The 20,155-nt window shown below is 37.2% G+C and overlaps 3 protein-coding genes across 7 annotated transcripts in view; all 3 read right to left on the reverse strand.

Moving 5' to 3' along the window:
• Nucleotides 1–1,126, reverse strand: part of LOC127644827 (oocyte zinc finger protein XlCOF6-like) — a 30,537-nt gene extending 29,411 nt beyond the window's left edge. Inside the window, exon 1 of the mRNA XM_052128231.1 lies at nucleotides 677–1,126. Within this exon, the coding sequence (XP_051984191.1) occupies nucleotides 677–761 (85 nt within the window). The 5' untranslated portion in view covers nucleotides 762–1,126. The remainder of the gene's footprint in view (nucleotides 1–676) is intronic.
• The window catches only part of LOC127644811 (gastrula zinc finger protein XlCGF7.1-like), a 367,559-nt gene that overhangs the window by 51,654 nt on the left and 295,750 nt on the right, over nucleotides 1–20,155 (reverse strand). The gene's annotated exons all lie outside the window — the stretch shown is intronic.
• On the reverse strand, nucleotides 2,251–15,343 carry LOC127644807 (gastrula zinc finger protein XlCGF57.1-like). Of its 2 annotated transcripts, none has more exons than XM_052128185.1 (3): nucleotides 15,306–15,343; nucleotides 14,936–15,063; nucleotides 2,251–7,014 (listed from the first exon to the last, which is right to left on the reverse strand). In XM_052128185.1, the coding sequence occupies exons 2-3, from the start codon at nucleotides 15,009–15,011 to the stop codon at nucleotides 5,558–5,560; spliced, it is 1,533 nt and encodes a 510-aa protein (XP_051984145.1). In that variant the 5' UTR covers nucleotides 15,012–15,063; nucleotides 15,306–15,343; the 3' UTR covers nucleotides 2,251–5,557. The 2 variants fall into 2 exon arrangements, with proteins under 2 accessions (XP_051984145.1, XP_051984146.1); XM_052128186.1 differs by having other exon boundaries at nucleotides 15,287–15,322.

Consider the following 20,155-nt stretch of genomic DNA (forward strand, 5'->3'; position numbering starts at 1 on the left):
TACACTGAACCAAAACAGAGTAATTTATGACCAAAAGAAGTCTAATGGTCATGTCTATAAATCTACTAAGAGAGAGACTTCAGTAGGGTGTGTAAGCATCATACGCGTTTCTCCACAAATGACAACAATCATACTGTAAACTGCTGTGTGTGACTTATTATGGTAGATCTTACTGTGAAAGCATTATGATAAAGTATATCTCATGCCATAAAAGTGTGAGCACCTCAGGTTTAACCGGACCGCATAGCTGCATTCAAATTAAGAAATTATGAATAAATTAATTCTGCCACATTTTTGAATGTGAAATTATTACATACATGTGTTTTTGTTAAAAAACAACAATATAAATATGAATTATAATTATTATTAAAAAAAATTAACTAAACTTTGAAGGTGTATTTGTACATGAGCATGAGAAAATAGTCTAGAAATTGTGAACTATTCCTAAAATATTATTTAGTCTGGTAGATTACCAACACAAACACACGCGCACACACACTCACAAGGACGCGCGCGCGCAAACACTGCTTCTTTAGATGTACTTTTGTATGGCATTTTCTCTGTCAGAATAAGACTATTGGTTAAAATACGCTATTTTTCTGCCATTATGATTAATGTGGTGAAATGCCTGATGCTCTACACAGTGATTCATCAATAATTAAAAATGCACACCCACCTCCTTGTTCATCAGTATCTTCACTTTTTATTCTGCATGGTTGTGTAATATTGATGTCTTCAATCTCTTCTTTAATAAACTCCATCTTTACAGCAGTTTGTCTCACAGATCTCAGTCGTTTCACCTGGAGATTTTCCTTTTTTCTGGAAATTTGATGGTGCTATTTTAAGGTGTTGTGAATAATCAATAAAACGACAAGGTCAAGTTAATCACTCTGTTCATCGTGTATGGATTCGCTTTACACATAAATGTTGCGCCATTAATGAGATCAACTAACTATCATCACTTCATATAAATCATTACAATATCACATTCGGTAATAATCTACATGTATCTTATTACTAACTCAAAATGATCTTAGTGATATTGTCATGTTGTTGGAGCACTTAAACCTTTGGAACGTTTCGGATCGTTTTTTAAACCACAAATACTGAAGCGCTAACCTTTCATTAGCCGAGAACTGCATCCGGCACAGCTCATATGACGTCACAACACAACGCTTCGAAAACACTTAATACAAATATTTGATTATGCTTAATTTAAAAATGTTATTTTTATGTTATTTATGTATATAATTTATTAGTTTTGAAGTATGTTCTGTGTAGCTTTAATGAACATAAAACGGCAATATTATTGTATTACTTTTAGCAAAGGTGTAAATATACTCATGCAAATTCAAATGTACTGGCGATTTTTTATGAAACCAAAAACTATATTTGCATCTTTAAAAAATAAATAACAATAATAATCTTTGTGCCTCTTTAATATTTTAATTTGATCTTTATTAAATATTTTTCATTCTCTTTTTTTTTAACCCCCTGGCTTTTGTTTCATTGTTATTTATATCACTGGATGGTTCCTTTACATTCAGTTGTAATTGAAAAAATATCAGTTTATGAAGAAAAACTAAACAAGTCTGTACACATTTCAGATCATTATTAACAGTGATTCCACAATCATCTTCCTAGCATTTTTCCCGCAGCAAGCCGTTTTCCACTTTCTCAAATCCAGGGCATCCCTAGTATTCATCATAATTTCTTCACTGAAAGCTGCAGATGGACATTAAGCTAAATTCTCATTGGTTAGTTTTCTTTGCAGTTAGAGGAAGAAAAATATCTGACTGCTCTTCGTAAAAGAAACGACACTATCGGGAGACGATTTGTCAGACCCGGTGTGAATAGCACCATAGTAACCCATTGTTTCTTTTCAAAAGTTCATTCGGATCGAACATTCGCACTGAAAATTCAGGCTTGGTCTGAATGGTCCAAGAGAATAACAAACTGAGTGACAGTTCACAACATGAGCAGCACCTGACAGCGCACTTTGCTGATACCATAGAAAGATGATATTATTCTGCGCATCATTAAAGAAGAGCAGAGACATATTCTATAGCATGTATAGTTCTATGAAACTGTCAAACGTAGCGTGACCTGCCTGGAAAAGCAGACTAAACAGAGTGCATTTGCAGTAATAGTTACTCTGAGGAAATAAAACTAATTTTAATAATTGCATATTTGTCACAACCCATAGTTGAAAGAAATGACGAGACGAAACAATGAACATGATTCATTGAGTATTGTTTAATTTCTGAATAACTGAAATCAATTAATATGAATGCAGCATCAAGCAAAAACAAAAATGTATAATATGAATCCCATTTGTTTCCTGTACATTGTAAAAGGTCCCTTAATTTCTAGTAACTATGCACATTATACACATTTAGTAGTTTTGGATAAAAGACAAATGCTGGAATACTACAGTGAGAGTTATTTTTATATCAAATGTTCATAAATTGCCCACTTCCATTGTGACTTGTGAGTGGCTCACTGTAACACAGATTGTATTTTTGTGGCAAATCAACAAGGTGCATTTTGCTGAGTGGGGGTGGGAAATTTGTACATTATTATCTCCGGAGGGGATACGTTATAGCCATTTCTAGTCAGACTGAATGCATTTACCATATCCAACAACTGTGCAATTAAGTAAAACCATATTTGGACGTGATACGTTTTCTACGTGTGACTTAAAGATGAATTATTACGTCTGTTGTATGTTTTCGATTCGCACGGGATAAGGGATGTCTGTAGAGATCCCAGAGATGGGTGCATAAACTCACTGCATTTACGCACTAAAGTCACACATAAATAGGGGGTCTGGGTGGCTCAGCGAGTATTGATGCTAACTACCACCCCTGGAGTCGCAAGTTCTAATCCAGGGTGTGCTGAGTGACTCCAGCCAGGTCTCTTAGGCAACCAAATTGTCCCATTGCTAGGGAGGGTAGAGTCACATGATGAAACCTCCTCGTGTCGTGATTTGTGGTTCTCACTCTCAATGGGGCGTGTGTTAAGTTGTGCGTGGATGGCAGAGAGTAGCATGAGCCTCCACATGCTGCGAGTCTCCGGTGTCGTGCACAACGAGCCACGTCATAAGAAGCGTGGATTAACTGTCTCAGAAGAGGAGGCAACTGAGACTTGTCCTTCACCAACCGGATTGAGGTGAACTACCGCGCCACCACGAGGACCTACTAAGTAGTGGGAATTGGGCATTCGAAATTGGGATAAAAGGGGATAATAAAAAATGAAAATAGGCTGTAGTCTATCTAGAATTATTGGAATAGCTGGAATATCTACCTGAATAATGCAATACAACTGGTAACATTAGCAAGCCTGTAATCAATTTTACAACCTTGACTTAAAAATATGGACAATCTGTTCACATTATGTAATTCTTTTATGACCCTCTGGAAAATATGCTCCGAAACAAGAGGCTTCAGTGTCCGAACAACACTTGTTATTTGTTAGCTAATGTTAGCCATACAGCACAATATCTGACAGTTATACTAATGCCTCCAGTTAATTGTATAACAAGACTGAAAACTATAAATTGTCAATAGAGTTAATTATTTCGATTAAATTAAATTCAGTTAAAATAATAATTTTTAGTCAACAGTTTAAGAATCTGAGACTTCATTAAATACGAATTACACCGTCATCTGAATTTCCACACTAAAATTTCAAAGATGACATTCTCATTGACATGTCCCCTCCCTCTGGTTTTTCAACCAATCAATATTATATCACAAATGCTGTCAAATGACTTAATTTGTATTGAACCTGGAAGATTCCTTTAAAGAGATAATTCACACAAATTTTTTTAATTCTCTCATAATTTACTCACCCTCATGCCATCCCAGATGTGTATGACTTTCTACTTTCTGCAGAACACACATTATGATTTTTAGAAGAATATTTCAGCTCTGTAGGTCCATACAATGCAAGTGAATGGTAACCGATACTTTGAAGCTCCAAAAAGCACATAAAGCAAACATAGAAGTAATCCATAAGACTCCATATAGTTTAAATCCATATCTTCAGAAGCGATATGATAGGTGATAGTGTTGTCAAAAACACCGGTACTTCCGTACCAAGTCGGTACTAAAATAAAAAAAGATGTAACCAGTGTTTCTACAGTACCGGTTGTATCGAGCACCGACTCAATTTGTTACTTGCACACTGTCTTACTGACACACGACTTCTTCAAATGCTCAGATGCTTATTTGAGTGTGCGCTCTGTTACTCCATTTACACTGAAATGCACAAATAATCAAATTAAAATCATGAAATGTCCTAGTGTGATGATTAAACCACTAAATGTTGCAATATTTGTCTGAATAAGCTTTTACGATCACACGGAGCCATTTAGCAAACTGTTTATCCGGAGAGGTTAAACTTCAGTCAAAAATACACGTCAAAATAAAAGCACGATTCATAATAAAAGCTAAACGCCTGAAATTGAACAAATTGCAACATAAATATATTATAACTGTATAGTAAAATGTAATCCTCACTGTAATAAATAATTAATGTAATTGTAGTAAAAATTAAACAATATAATCACAAGCAAGACTGTTTTGCACTGAATAAAAGTTTGTTAAAAAAGTAATTGTTCTATTTTTAACTTGTTAAAAGTAAAAAACGAATTTTGGTAAGTATACGCCGATTTTAGATAATAAAATTTCAATCTACTCTTTCCGATCTCAGTGAGATCGGTCGGAACTAAACAGGCACCACATGTGACATTCAGATGTAAAAGCGAAAGTGGACATATAGAGTAAAAAAAGGACTTAAAATTTTGATGTTTCTCACCCAAACCAATCATATCACTTCTGAAGTAATTGATATAACCACTGGAATTGTATGGATTACTTTTATGCTGCCTTTATGTGCATTTGGGGGCTTCAAATTCTGGTCTCCATTCACTTGCATTGGATGGGCCTACAGAGCTGAAATATTCTTCTAAAAATCTTTGTTTGTGTTCTGCTGATGAAAGAAAGTCATACACATCGGGGATGGCATGAGTTTGAGTAAATTAGGAGAGAATTTGCCTTTTTTGGGTGAACTAAATGTTGGCCTTTTCATACAAATACACCCTCAGCAAACTTGAAACATGACAAACAAGTCACATGGACTACTTTTATGACACTTCTGGGTGCTTTGTTAGCCCTATTCATTGCTATTGTAAGGGAACCAGCAATCATGACATCCTTTTGTGTTCCATGAAAAGAAAAGTCATATGGGTATAAAAATGGCAGACTTTTCATTTTTGGCTAAATTACTCCTTTAAATATTCCTTAATGTTATCCTTACAACTGTTAAGTACATGGATGAATATAAAATTAACATTTAGTTAATTAAATACTATGTTTGTCCCCAACATATATGTTGACCTCCACTTGCTTTCTTGAATAAGCACAAACTTCTTCACTACAGGTAAATTTGCCCATTTGGGATTAATTCCATCTTCCGCTACACCTTAATATCACACTATTTACTAGCAACACTTGGATAAAAAAAAAAAAAAAATGATCTTTGCTTTTTGTGACTACTTTGAACAATGTTTCTTTATATGAGCCAGAAGATAGATTGATGTGCTGAAATTCATCCCACATGAAGGGCAGTTGTATGATGTCTTTCCAGTATGCACACTTTCTTGTGTTTTCTGTTTTTCTGAAGCAGTGAAACTCTTCCCACTATGTGAACTCTTATCAGGTTTTTTGGCATGATGGATTATTTGGTACCGTTTCAAATAGTTTGCTCTCTTAAAAGCACTGAAAATGGTATGCATTCTCTTGTGTGATTTTAAATGGCAGAGCATTTTAAAACTCTTTCCACACAAAAAACACAAATAGGGTCTTCCAACTGCATGATTCCTCATGTGTATCTTTAAGTGTGATGGCAAACAAAAATTTTTACCACACTGATCACATTTAAATGGCCTTTGCGTAGGGTGAATACGCTGATGGTTTTTGAAATTGTTAATATCTACAAACCTCTTCCCACACTCAGAACACTCTTTCTCTCCAGAATGAATTTTCAAATGGCTTTTCAGGTCTCTTTGATATGTGAAACTCTTCCAACAATGAGGACATTTGTAAGGCTTCTCTCCAGTGTGAAGTCTTATGTGGACCTTAAGGTTTCCTTTGTGAGCGAAACTCTTTCCACACTGATGGCATGTGAAAGGCTTCTCTTCAGTGTGAAGTCTCATGTGAATCTCAAGGTTTCCTTTTTGTGTGAAACTCTTTCCACACTGATGGCACGTGTAAGGCTTCTCTTCAGTGTGATGTTTCATGTGAATCTTGAGATTTTTATTCAATTTGAAACTCTTGCCACACTGGTCGCATGGGAAAGGCTTCTCTTCGGTATGAATTTTCGCATGCCGGTTAAGGTGTTCCATGTCTGTGAAACTTTTTCCACACTCAAGACATATAAAACAGTTCTCTCTAGTGTGAATTTTCATGTGGCAATTAAGACTTGCTTTTTGAGTGAAACTCTTTCCACACTGATTGCACGTGAAAGGTTTCTCTCCCGAGTGAGTTCTGATATGATGCCTAAGATTTCCTTGATGTGTGAACCTCTTTCCACACTGTTTGCAGGTAAAAGGGCTTTCTCCAGTGTGAGTTCTCATGTGACTTTTAAGGTTTCCTTTTTGTGTGAAACTCTTTCCACACTGTTTGCAGGTGAAAGGGCTTTCTCCAGTGTGAATTCTCATGTGACTTTTAAGATTTCCTTTTTGTTTGAAACACTTTCCACACTGTTGGCAGGTGAAAGGCTTCTCTCCAGTGTGAACTCTCATGTGGATCTCAAGAGTTCCTTTACGTATGAAACTCTTTCCACATAGATGGCAGGTGAAAGAAATTTGAGTTCTTTTTTGTGAGTTTTCAGTCTCTGAGCCACTAACAGATTTTTCACTAGTTATGAAATCATCAGGTTTATGATATTGATGTTTCTCCTCCACTTTTTCATTTAGTTCTTGACTTTCCTCTTTCCGCTCCTCCAGATCTAAAATAAACATATTTATGTGTCAAAAATCAATTCAAGATAAAACACCCTGTCTACACAAGACGCGAGCAGCGTGGCGCGATAAAAGCATGCTCTGTTCGATTTTGCACTGTACAGTAAGTGCTGGCGTTACTCCTGCCAACAATACAAATGGATGGTTCAGAACGTTTGCTTCAACGCGTCCAGTGTAGGCATCCTCAAGGCACTGCGATGCGACATCAGTCGCGGCCGATGAAGACAGGTTAAACAACAAATACAAATGAACACCAATTTAATAGAAGACAGCCAAATCAAGTAACTACTGCTCATGATAATGTCATTAAATCTGTTAGATAATGGCGACATATTGTACTTGAGTGCATATATGTGGACATGAGGAACAGTAGTTGATATTTTATATTGATGTGTAACGATTGGCATAGTTTTTAGTGTGTTTGATTTTCTAGTTTCCCAGAAATGTTGAATTCTTTTCACTGTGTTTACTTGATATGATGTAGGGCTACATGCTATGATGTTTGTTATCCAGTCTGATCCTGCACATGTGCACTCTTCAAAAACCTTTAAGAATGCCGCTTATGCATTTCCATGACCACACAATCTGCAATTCCGGGGAGAAACCCAGGTGTGTAAAACCGATTTCGCTTAATCCCACAAACGGCGTAAGAAAAATGCCGTTCAAGTTTAAATAATGTTTCAGAATACTGCTTTCTACAAAAACCCTGGAATAAAAATAATTTTCTTAATTGGATTAAATTAATACTGTAAAGCCTGACATGAAAGAATTGTCAGAAAATTCATCTGTGTTCCGCAACTGCTTTCAGGTCCTTGAATAACGTATAACGTGCGAGTAAGGGCAGCCGGTGGACTCCCCTAGGGAGTTGGTGCCCAACGCAGACTGCATAGTCGGCTTATAGGGAGCAGTGGTACTGGTCAGAAATAACCTATTTTGTGAGACACAAAGCTTTCTTTACATAAGCGTGTGCTAGATTTTGTTTAAATCCTCCAGTAACACTTGATTGTAATTGGCCCATTCTGAACAGCGCTGCCAAAAGTAACAGGTACCACGTGACAGCACCGTCTACGCGCTGCCTGCTTCAGCAGTGGTCTAGTGGTCTGCCATCGTATTTTTCTGAAAATAAATACATTTAATTTATTAAACGATTTATGCAAAGTATTTTAAGATTTTCTATAATAGTAGAAAGAATGATTTATTTAAGCTTTTATTTCTTTCATCACATTTCCAGTGGGTCAGAAGTTTACATACACTTGTTAGTATTTGGTAGCATTGCCTTTAAATTGTTTAACTTGGGTCAAACGTTTTGGGTAGCCTTTCACAAGTTTCTCACAATAAGTTGCTGGAATTTTGGCCCATTCCTCCAGACAGAACTGGTGTAACTGGTGGAGTCAGGATTGTAGTCCACCTTGCTCGCACACGCTTTTTCAGTTCTGTTCAATCAGTTCAGTTCAATCAGATTGAGGTCAGGGCTTTATGATAGCCACTATAATGCCTTGACTTTGTTGTCCTTTTACCATTTTGCCACAACTTTAGAGGTATGCTTGGGGTCATTTTCCATTTGGAAGACCATTTGTGACGAGCTTTAACTTCCTGACTGATGTCTTGAAATGTTGCTTCAATATATCAACAAAATATTCCTTCCTCATGATGCCATCTATTTTGTGAAGTGCACCAGTTACTCCTGCAGCAAAGCACCCCCACAACATGATGCTGCCAACCCAAAATACTTCACAGTTAGGATTGAGTTCTTCACCTCCAAATATAATGATAGTCATTATGACCAAACAGTTCATCAGACCAGAGGACATTTCTCCAAAAAGTAAGATTTTTGTCCCCAAATGCACTTGCAACCTGTTGTCTGGAATTTTTATGGTTGTTTTGGAGCAGTGGCTTCTTCCTTGCTGAGCAACCTTTCAGGTTATGTCGATATGGGACTCGTTTTACTGTGGATATAGATACTTGTCTACGTGTTTTCTCCAACATCTTCACATTGTCCTTTGTGGTTGTTCTAGGATTGATTTGCACTTTCCGCACCAAACTACGATCATCTCCAGGAGACAGACTTTGTCTCCTTCCTGAGCAGTATGATGGCTGCATGGTCCCATGGTGTTTATACTTACGTTCCATTGTTTGTACAGATGAATGTGGTACCTTCAGACATTTGGAAATTACTCCCATGGATGATCCAGATTTGTGGAGGTCCACAACTTATTTTCTGAGGTCTTGGCCTATCAGAAGCTAATTGGCTAATTGCCTAAAGGCTTGATATCATTTTCTGGAATTTTCAAAGCTGTTTAAAGGCACAGTTAACTTAGTGTATGTAAACTTCTGATCTACTGGAATTGTGATATAGTCAATTAAAAGTGAAACAATCTGACTATAAATAACTGTAGATGTCCTAAACGACTTGCCAAATCTATAGTTTGCTAATATGAAATCTGTGAAGTGGTTAAACAAAATGAGTTTTAATGAATTCAACCTAAGTGTATATAAATGTATGAATGGAAGTGAGCCAAAATATTATGACCACTCACAGAAGAAGTGATTAACGTTGATCATCCAACAAGGCAACATGTCAAGGTCTGGGTAGATTAGATGGTAAGCGAACAATCAGTTCTAATAGTCATCGTGTTGAATGCAGGAGAAATGGGCAGGAGTAAAGATCTGAGCAAATTTCACAAGGACCAAATTGTTTATGGCCAGACGACTGAGTCAGAGCATCTCTGAAACAGCAAGGCTTATGGAGAGCTCCCAGTCAAAAGTGATGAGTATCTACCAACAGTGGTCCGAGGAGGGGCAAACCACAAACCAGGGCACCTAAGGCTCATCAATGCGTGAGGGCAATGAAGGCTATCCCATCTGGTCTGAGCCAACAGAAGGTCTACTGTGGTACAAGTCACAGAAATGTTATTGATGTTATGGGAGGAATGTGTAACAAAACACAGTGCATCACACCCTGCTGCGTATTGGGCTGCGTAGCCACAGACCAGTCAGAGTGTCCATGATGGCCTTGTCCACAGTCGAAAGTGTATACAATGGGCACGTGAGGGATAGAACTGGACAATGGAGCAGTAGAAGAAGGATGCCAGGTCCACTGAGTTCCATTTTCTTTTACATCACGTGGAAGGCCGTGTACGTGTGCACCGTTTACCTGGGGAAATGATGGCACCAGGATGCACTGTGTGAAGACGACAAGCTGGTGGAGGGAGTGTGATGCCCTGCTGGGAAACCCTGGGTCTGGCCATTTATGTGAATGTCAATTTGACATGTGCCAACTACTTAAACATCGTTGTAGACCAGGTACACCCCTTCATGGCAATGGTATTCCCTGATGGCAGTGGTCTCTTTCAGCAGGATAATGCACGCTGCACACATAGTCCGGGAATGGTTTGAGGAGCATGATGAAGAGATCAAGGTGTTGACATGGCCTCCAAATTCCCCAGATCTCAATTCAATTGAGCATCTGTAGAATGTGCTAGGCCAACAAGTCCGATCCACAGGGGATCCACCTCCCAACTTATAGTACTTGATGGATTTGCTGCTAATGTCTTGGTGCCAGATACCACAAGACGCCTTAAGAGGTCTTGTAGAGTTCATACCTCGGCGGGTCGGTGTTGTTTTGGAGGCACGCAGAGGACCAACAGTATATTAGGCAGGTGGTCATAATTTCTTGGCTCACCAGTGTATTGTTCACATTTTATAATACATTTCTTGTTTAACATTAACAAACATTATTGCATTAGCCAACACTGCTCAACAGATTATTTGTTAAATAGTAAAAATATATACCATAGTTATGAATGTCACGAAAGTTTGATTTATATATTTTCACTAGTCAGGGCTCTACATTAACGCTTGTCCGGGACAAGCAGATTTTTGAAGGAGCAAGTGAAAGAGAAAGGAAATTTGCCTGACCAGAGAAGTAACCTGATTAAAACATAAAAAGGGCAATATTTGTGGCACAACATAGGCCTGGGCCACTTATTAAAAAGTTAATAATCTTAGGAATTTCTCAACATGGAACCGCTGGCTAATTCATTAAAAGCTTCTCATTTTAGAATAGGTGTAATTTAAAATCTTGAATTTGGACTGCTATTTATGGTTTGATGGATGTAACATGAACCATAAATGTGCCTATATTACAGATGTGAGCTGATTTAAATGAGAAACAAATAATAACGCACTTGCATATATTATGGTTCCCATGTACTTAGGTATTTACAGAAATCCTGGTGATGCTCACAGAAAGAATAATGAACTTCAAACAGCTGTAATAATGCATTAAACCAAAATAAGGTGATAAACTGCATGTAACAAATATTAAACAACAAAATGCACAAAACAAACCCTAATCTCTGTATACATGGTGTATTATTAGTGCTGGCACCCGGACTGCGAGTGCAGCCACAGTTTGTGTGTGTTATGAATGTGCGTGCTTATTCTTACGTGCGTCTCATTCACAGACGCTTGCTTCAGTGATCATCTGTGACAGTTCCGCTGTATATCTTACTAAATGTGCCATTTTAGGTTGTGCCTGGACATGTTTAAATCCCAATGCTGCGATGTAAGTAACGATGTGCTATTTCCCACATTCTGTTTATGTTTCATTAATTAATAAGCGAAAACGATAGCCGCCATGTAACAATCATGCATATTTTTGTCACATTTCATTTATTGCCTCATGAAACAAACAGAATATGGGAAATTCCATCATTACTTACAACAGATGACGAAAACCAGCCCCAAAACAATTTAACAAGGTGCAGAAATGTTGAAATAATCCTCACACTGTGTATGCACACACACATCATCGCTTGAGACTGCCCGAGTTTCTGCATGAAGGAAAGACGCCGCAGGCAGTCAGAGAATTTCAGCCATGAATAAATAGACCATAACAAATTATCAGCTAAAATATCGGCGGCAATACCAGTAGAGGGGCGATAACAATATTTTGATTTTCTCGGTTATCGGCCAATAATATATTGGCCACCGATATATCGTGCATCCCTAAATATTCTTATTTAGCTGTTGAAAATAATCTACAGGGCCTGAAATTCAGCATACAATTTAAATCATTCCCACACGTTCTGTGTTCGAAATGCAGGGAATTCCCACACTACATTATTCACGAACATTTAGCTGAGAATCTGTAAACTAATCCATACAGATGAACAAATCAAATCAATAATATTGTCTCCGTATAAATCTGCAATTCCTGGATCTGCTCTCCAGCATCCGACTCTCTCTGTCTCGTGCAGCATCCCATTGAACACTTGTGAGGAAACGCATTTTGTCGCAGAATTGCCAAACTTAAGATGTTAATTAGATATGAGAATGGCGTTGTACCGTGATGCACTAAAACTCCTGTTTATTATCATCAAAGCTGTCAATGTTGCAGGCTCGCAAATGTTGGAGTGATCTAGTTTTACCGCCTTTCACATCGTGACACTCCCACATGAGTCATAACACATCTTTCTAGAGCTCCATTTGATATCTGATGTAAATCAGTCAGTTCACTTGCCTGAAAAGTTTCTCATGATCTTAAAAATCTTTTGATCTGAAGGAGTATGCTTAAATGTTTGAAATTAGTTTTGTAGACAAAAATAGAATTGTGCCAACATATTTTATTTAAAAAAAAAAATCATTTTTGAACTATATGACTTGGACCGAATAATTAGGAAAAGCAGCCAATAAGTGCCCAGCATAGATGGGAACTCCTTCAATACTGTTTATAAACATCTTAGGGTGATTCCTCAAGAAGTTGGTTGAGAAAATGTCAAGAGTACATTCTGCAAGCTAAAATATAACAGTTTTTATTTTTTTGATTTTGTCACAACATAATTCCCATAGTTCCATTTATGTTATTCCATAGTTTTGATGACCGTACTATTATTGTGAAAAAAAAAACAATAAATTTAAGTGACCCTACACTTTTGAATGGTAGTGTACATAAATAAATAATAAAATTAATCATATAGAAATATAAATGACATACTGTTACAGTACAGTACATAGTATGAAAATATATTACATCTGTCTTTAATCTACATATTATATAAGCAATGTTCTCTCTCAGGATTCATCTGTTAACGTTTTTATGCATTTTGTCAATATTGACATGAACATGAACATTTTGTCATCACTTACTCACTTTTGTGTTGTTGCAAACTTGTAGACCAAAGACTTTTATTATTCCATGGAAATTTCATTAGAAACAAGTGACTGAAGGCCATAATGTATAAAGTTTCATTAAAAATAAAAGATAAAAAGCATTCCATTTGAATAAAACAAGGTAAGAATTGAGAAAATTTGAGGTAAGATTACTCTAAATCTTAATTTTTTTGGTATTATAAATGTTACCCTGGGTAACATTGTAACTCAGGGGTTTTAACTGAGTTGATGGCATAAAAATTCTATTAGGTTGGGCATCTGTCATTAGGTTAGAAACATTTAATTTTTATTTTTAAGTAACTTTTTACTCAGACAAGTGAATGACCAATTTACTTGTGCAAAAGATAAGCACATGACAATGTTTAATCTTGAGCCCTGGTAGTCTGTTAAGAATTATATAACTTTTGTTGATGATTAATGAAAATATACAGTGTCATGAATATATTTTTGTTTATCAGAAAATCATGTTTGTTGTTGGTTAACTAAAAACATCCACATATCATAGAAGGTGTCTATTTGTCTCAATCAATAAAACTGTTATAGCACACATACATCATCCAGACGTCTATTTGATGTGTGTGTTTACATCTGGAAGATGTATATTTTAAGTTGTTTGCTCATCTGCAATAAGTCTATAAGACGTTTCCTCACGGATGTTAAAAAAACATTCAGCAGATGTCTTGGAGACATTTATGATTTAACATATATATAAATCTGATCTGTTTAAAGATATTTATCAGATGATAATTAGATTGAGAGGCTTTCCAGATTAAATGATCTAAAACAGACATCTCGAAGATGTGAACTATCTGCATATCTGTTGTTTCTGAATTCTGTAGTAATTCATAAAGCCAGCTTTTGCGCATGACACATTTATCACTGTACAGCTCCTGTATTAAATGATTATTACTTTTGTTACATAGCAACATTGTCAGAGATTTTCAGGAGCTGGCTCAGACTCTCTTTTATTGGTTTAACGAGGCTTCTTTTCTTTACTGCCTTTTATAATTTAATGAGCCACCAAGTCTGCCAAATTATTTTACACTTTACATTAAAGGAGCAATATGTAACATTGACATGAAGCGTTAAAAATGGGCACTGCAGTCCAAAATAAAAAATATTGGAGAGTGTTGTCTCCCCCGCCCCCTCCTCCCCAGACTCGAAGCTCATGTGGGTTGAGGACACGCAACAGGAACGAGCATACTGACAATGGCAAGTGACTTAAACTGTAAGTTGATCAGCTAATGTATATGTTTGCAATGTTTTTATTGTTTGCCAATTATAAACCAGCTCTTGTGGATTTTTTATAACTCTGTCAATGTTAGCTAGATGTATCGCTGGCATCCATGTCTGCAGAGCGCTCTGTTTGCCCGCTAATTTGTTTCTAATCTGGTAACCCGGGGTGTCAAAATACAATTGGAAAATGGGCAGTGGGCAGGATCACATTTCAAAGTAAAATATACTATTTTTCTAAAGCTTTGATAACATATTATGGTAATTTTATGCTTTAGTACAGTAAAAATATAACATATTGCACCTTTAATTTCCTCAGCAATCATTGGAGCTGCTTGTATGCAGCACACAAAAGCAGAAAAATCTCAGTTTCATGAGAGTTTAGGCTACATATTTTCAGAGATATATTTTTAAAAAAAAACATTTCTTTAGGGGCAAATTTTTAATGTGGAAAAAGTACTGAGTACACATTTAATGAAAAATAAAAAAATTGACACCAACCTCTTTGTTCATCAGCAACTTCACTTCTTATTCTGCATGTTTCTGGATAACTCATGTCTTCATATCTAAACTCCATCTTTACAGCAGTTTGTCACGCAGGTCCCAGATGATCCACCATTTCTTTATCACTTTTACAATGTTTGGAATAAAATGAAAAAGAAATGCAAAGTTAAATCACTCTGTTCCTCAAGTGTAATAGCAATCATAGTGAGAGAACAACTATTAGCACTTCACATAAATCAATGTATTACAACCATTAATATTAAACACTAATTTCATGTTACCATGCTATTTGATCACATTAGTAAACACTTAAAATAAGTATTGAACGTTTTGTATAGTTTTAAACACCTTTAACGCAAAGACCAACCTTTCCTCATCCGAATCAAAACTGACTTGAGACAGCAGTGGCGCAGCCAGTTTGACGTCACAACCTCGGACAATCAAAATAAAATGTCGTCTTAATTCACAAATTGCTTAAGTAATTATAAAACACAATTTTTAAAACTTTTAAAAACGTAAGGCCCTAAAACTAACATGTTAAAAAATGTAATTTCACGGAATTCTGACACGCCCAAAATGTCTGTTTATCCTTCCACACTACTGATTCTGTTGGTGCACTACATACCTATTGTTACATTTGCTGGACTTTCCTTATATATTTGGTATTTTTTATTTTATTTACTTTATTTAATCTCATTTATTGCTATGTTGTTCTATAGTATCGTAAGGAGAGTCGCAAATCTAATTTCGTTGTACATGTACAATAATAATTATATTTATACAATGACAATAAAGATATTTATTATATTCTAAACCTGCACAGTTTTTTTGTCCAATGGTCAGAATTAATCTTAAAATGGGAAAAGATTGGGAAAAGCTAACATGAACTGAAAAGTAACTAGTGATTTATTTTTCTAAAATGACTTAATGGCGCACTCAGTGATTGTTTGAAGTGGCTTACATTGGTTTACATTGACCCCTAGTGGCCTGGATGATGCATCATTCAAACGCTGTAGTTTTCAGTTCCCATGCCATTGTATAAATGCATTATAGGCAGTAAACCAGGATTCATTTAATCTATGAATGAAAGAGTCCAATAACAGGACAGTTACTGAGATTAAGCAAGTAGTATTCAGCTGTTCATGTGATCATAACATGGCTTCCTCCATGAGGCGCCCCTGCCCCATGTCGAATAAAATAGCTTTTATAAGGTTACTGATATGACTGAACTATTCATCTCACATGAGTGGTCTTAATTGTATACATATGTTTAAAAATTATGATTCATTTCTTTAAAAGTGAAACTTTTTAAATGAGGAAAAAAAAAATTACTGAGTGAACCTTTACGTAAACATAGTGGAAATAAATCTAAATATCTGATTCATCTGTTATCTCTTCAGTTTTAAAGGGTAACTAAACCCTAAACCAACTTTTTTTAGTTAATGATCTGTAAGCATGGGGCTTTATTAGTACTGGTCATTGATTCAAGTAATTGTTTTGACATTTGTGTATAAAGTGTTTTAATTCTACAATATATGGTGTAAAAACGTCTGAGTGCTGCCCTCTTCAGGTTGAACGGTGGCTACTGCAGTTGAATTTTCCTATTGGCTGTTGCGGTACTTTGTGACGTAAGCGGTGACAGCTGACGTAAGCAGGTTCCAGCTCACCACGCCAGATTCATGTACATGTCGTCTTGCGACCGTGTGAGGAATAATAATAACAGAGTCTGACAGCAGCTGTCAATTAATCCGTCACTACGAGTCTCAGGTGCCCCTCCCCCGCTCAGCACCGCACTCGGTTCGTTCCCTCTATCCCCGCCGGGGTCTGCCCACTTTTCCTGCATTTTCAAATATTTCTAGTGGGTGAAGTCAGACTCTGAGCAGGTGTTTAGTTACCCTTTAAGTCTGCTGTTCATAAAAATCAGGTAAACCATCCAAATACGCAATAACTCCAAAGGACAGAAGTGAAAACTTTGAAGAGATCGAGCCCAACAGCAGACAAACAGGAAAAACCAACAGCATGGCAGGACTGAATCACTTGGTACAATCTTGCGCAGAACAACTGACAAAGACTAAATAAATAGGAAGATAACGAGCAACAGGTGAAAATCATTAGTGCACCGATTTTCCCAATCAAGAACTAACAAGAGAGGAAGATCTGGAAAACACATACACAGAGCCACACACCAAAAACACAAAACAGAGTAAAAAAGTGGAGGCAAATGTGTGTTCCTGAAAAGTGTGTGAGATACAACTTGAAGTTAAGGCTGTAACTTTATTGTCTTGTCATTCCAGGCCAAGTGGATGAGCTCATTAAATATAATTAAATATGTCATTCACAGGCTGAAAGACTCTGGGAAGTGATTTCTATGCCAAGAGGACCTGATTCAGATTGTGATGAGTTCTTGTAAATGCTTGCCAGCAGTCACCGCTGGAGCAGCAATTCAGTTCCTGATATGGTTGGTACAGTTAAACTTCAGCATGATGTCACTTTGTCTCCTGGTCAAGAGAGGAGGTGGCACCCGGAGATGTAATTTTTTAATGAGGGAATGGTCCAGAAAGCCTCGGCACCTCCAACACCCTTTTGACCATATAAGCCTGTGCTCCATCAATAAGACGAGGGGTGGTTGGCGGGTTGGTGGAGCCAGGGCGCAGTGTTGGACAGGCTTGATCCAGGAGACATGGAATGCCAGGTGAACTCTGTGAAGTGTTGGGGGTAATTTAAACCAGACCATAACAGGGCTTATAACTTTAACAATGGAAGATAGACCATTGAAATTGGGAGCCAATTTGTAAGAGGGGACCTTGAGAGGCAAGTCCTTCACTGTTAAAAATGTCTATAAATTTATGGCTGAATTCTAACAGCAATACACTCTACATCAAAATCAAACTGACTGGAGCCGGTACCTGCTGTGCGCAGAATATGCCCAGAATTCACTACTGAAACCATCCAAGGGAATTACTCTATTCCAACATGTGCTGGGATTTCAACCATTCTTGTTCCCCTGGTCAGGAGAACCCACGGAATTGCCGGCCATCAACGACTAGCTCCAGCGGAGTGAGGAGGTGTGGAACCAGGTGCATGTTCTTCTACAGCGAGCTGTGAGGAGACAGAAAGAGCAGTCCGATCGACATCTTTGCCCGAGTCCCCAGTATACACCAGGTCAATGTGTCTGGCTCTCCACTCACAAACTACGCCTTCAACTGCTCTGCAAAAAACGTAATCTCAGGTATATGGGTCCCTTCAAAATCAAAACAAATCACTCCCGTATCATTCCATCTTCAACTGCCTGCTAACTATAATATTTCTCCCACATTTCATGTCTCGCTGCTCAAACCTGCTGGTGGTCCGAGGGAAGAGGTGGAAGACATTGCTGTAAGACCCCCTCCCCCCATAATAGTGGATGGCGAGGAAGCTTACCAAGTTCGAGGACTCATGGAGGACATTCTTGACCACAACCTCATAACAGAATTCCGCAGGACTCACCCACAAAGACCTGCCCTCACACCCTGTGGAAGACCCAGGCGTCGTATGCTTCCTCGTGTCGGGAGCCGCTCGCGGAGGGGGGGTGAGGGGTCTCTGTTACGAACATTCCCCTCAATAACCACCAGAGAGCGCCGTCACCCGAGTATTAACTGCGCTTACGAACTACGATTCCCATTATCCTCAGCGGGACTGATTAAATTGCACCTGTATCTCATTTCATGGACTATTTAAGCACTCCAAACACAGGGTTTAGTGCGAAGTTTTGTTTTTGCCTCGGTTAACAATTCTGAGCATCTTTCTATTCTAGTCTGCCTGCGTTTCTACTACTGGCCTGTTATCATCGTTTTGATTATCTGCTGCCTGCCTTTTGACCTTGATCTGTTCCTGGAATACTCTTAGTAATTGTTTTCTGCCTGCTTCGACCCTCTGCCTGTTTTGAAACCACGATTATTGGATTTGCCTACGGTGCTGTATTTTTTGGATACTGACCTCTGCCTGTTGTTTATACATGACATGTATTATAATGGGCTTGTGTGACCATTTGTAAAGGCTTATTTAAATCGGGTATTAAAACATTGCTAATGATCTTTAATCCTCATTAATAAATTATACCCTTATGAAAACTACACATGGACTTACTGTAGTAATATTGTATTAACCATGACTAGTAAACACGACTGTATTAACCATGTTTTTTTTTTTTGTTTTGTTAGTTTTTTTGCAGTAACCAAGGTTTTGATACAATTAACCATGGTTTTGCTACAGCATCAATAGAGTATCCATATTGTAACTTGGTTTTAGTAATGGCAGATATATAATAATATCTATGGTTAATTTTGTGGTTTTATATGTTGTTTATACGTACTAATTTTTAAAAGGAAAACAAAGCAGCCTAATCATTTTCTACTTAGGCCTATAAATATATTTAAAATGTTATAAATTAAGTTACTAATTTTATAATTTATAACATTTGAATTATAAGCATTCAAAGAGTTCAGCAATGCAGATAATTATACTGAGTGTCTATTGTTAATAGTGAATTTGAGAATTGTTTTCTAGACACATACAGATATCAAATCTCAGTATACAAAACTCAACAATAGTGACAATCAACAATCATACTTTTAGATAAAAAGTAAAACCTGAACCTTAAAAAACAAGTAACTAAAACTGCAACAAAAACAACAGTAAAATCATTAAATAGTAAAAAAATTATGTAATTTCTTAATGTCGCAGTGCATGCTGGGAACTGAAGTGACGATATAGTACTGTAGAACTCTACTGTAATTACCTTGAAAAAGCAGTAGCTGTCCATATTTGATGAATACAGTAAAAACTGCATTTGAGCTTTACAGTTAATGTGCTGTATATTTGCTGTAAATTGCTGCCAGTATTTACATTTTACAGTGTTGGTAGACAACCTTTCTGTCCAGTGACATATATAGTATGGTAGCCTTAGATCGATGGTGGTCTGCTATGGACTTCGCTTGTTTCCCGGACCGAAAGAGGGCTTCATTGGCATGTCCGACGGCAATGGTTGATAAAGGCTTGGTATAAGGGAACTGAGGCATCAGTCTCCTGAGAAGGGAGGGATGTGATTCTTCCTGATTAATCCAGAATTCTGTTTTTTTCTGACCCAAAAATGTGACCCGTGTGAATTTTAACAAAAAGTGTCATTCAAACTTCCCTTGGAACAATTTCACTCACTCAAACTTCACAACTGCTTCTGCA

The sequence above is a fragment of the Xyrauchen texanus genome, chromosome 6, assembly GCF_025860055.1.
Source record: "Xyrauchen texanus isolate HMW12.3.18 chromosome 6, RBS_HiC_50CHRs, whole genome shotgun sequence".
Classification (NCBI taxonomy): domain Eukaryota; kingdom Metazoa; phylum Chordata; class Actinopteri; order Cypriniformes; family Catostomidae; genus Xyrauchen; species Xyrauchen texanus.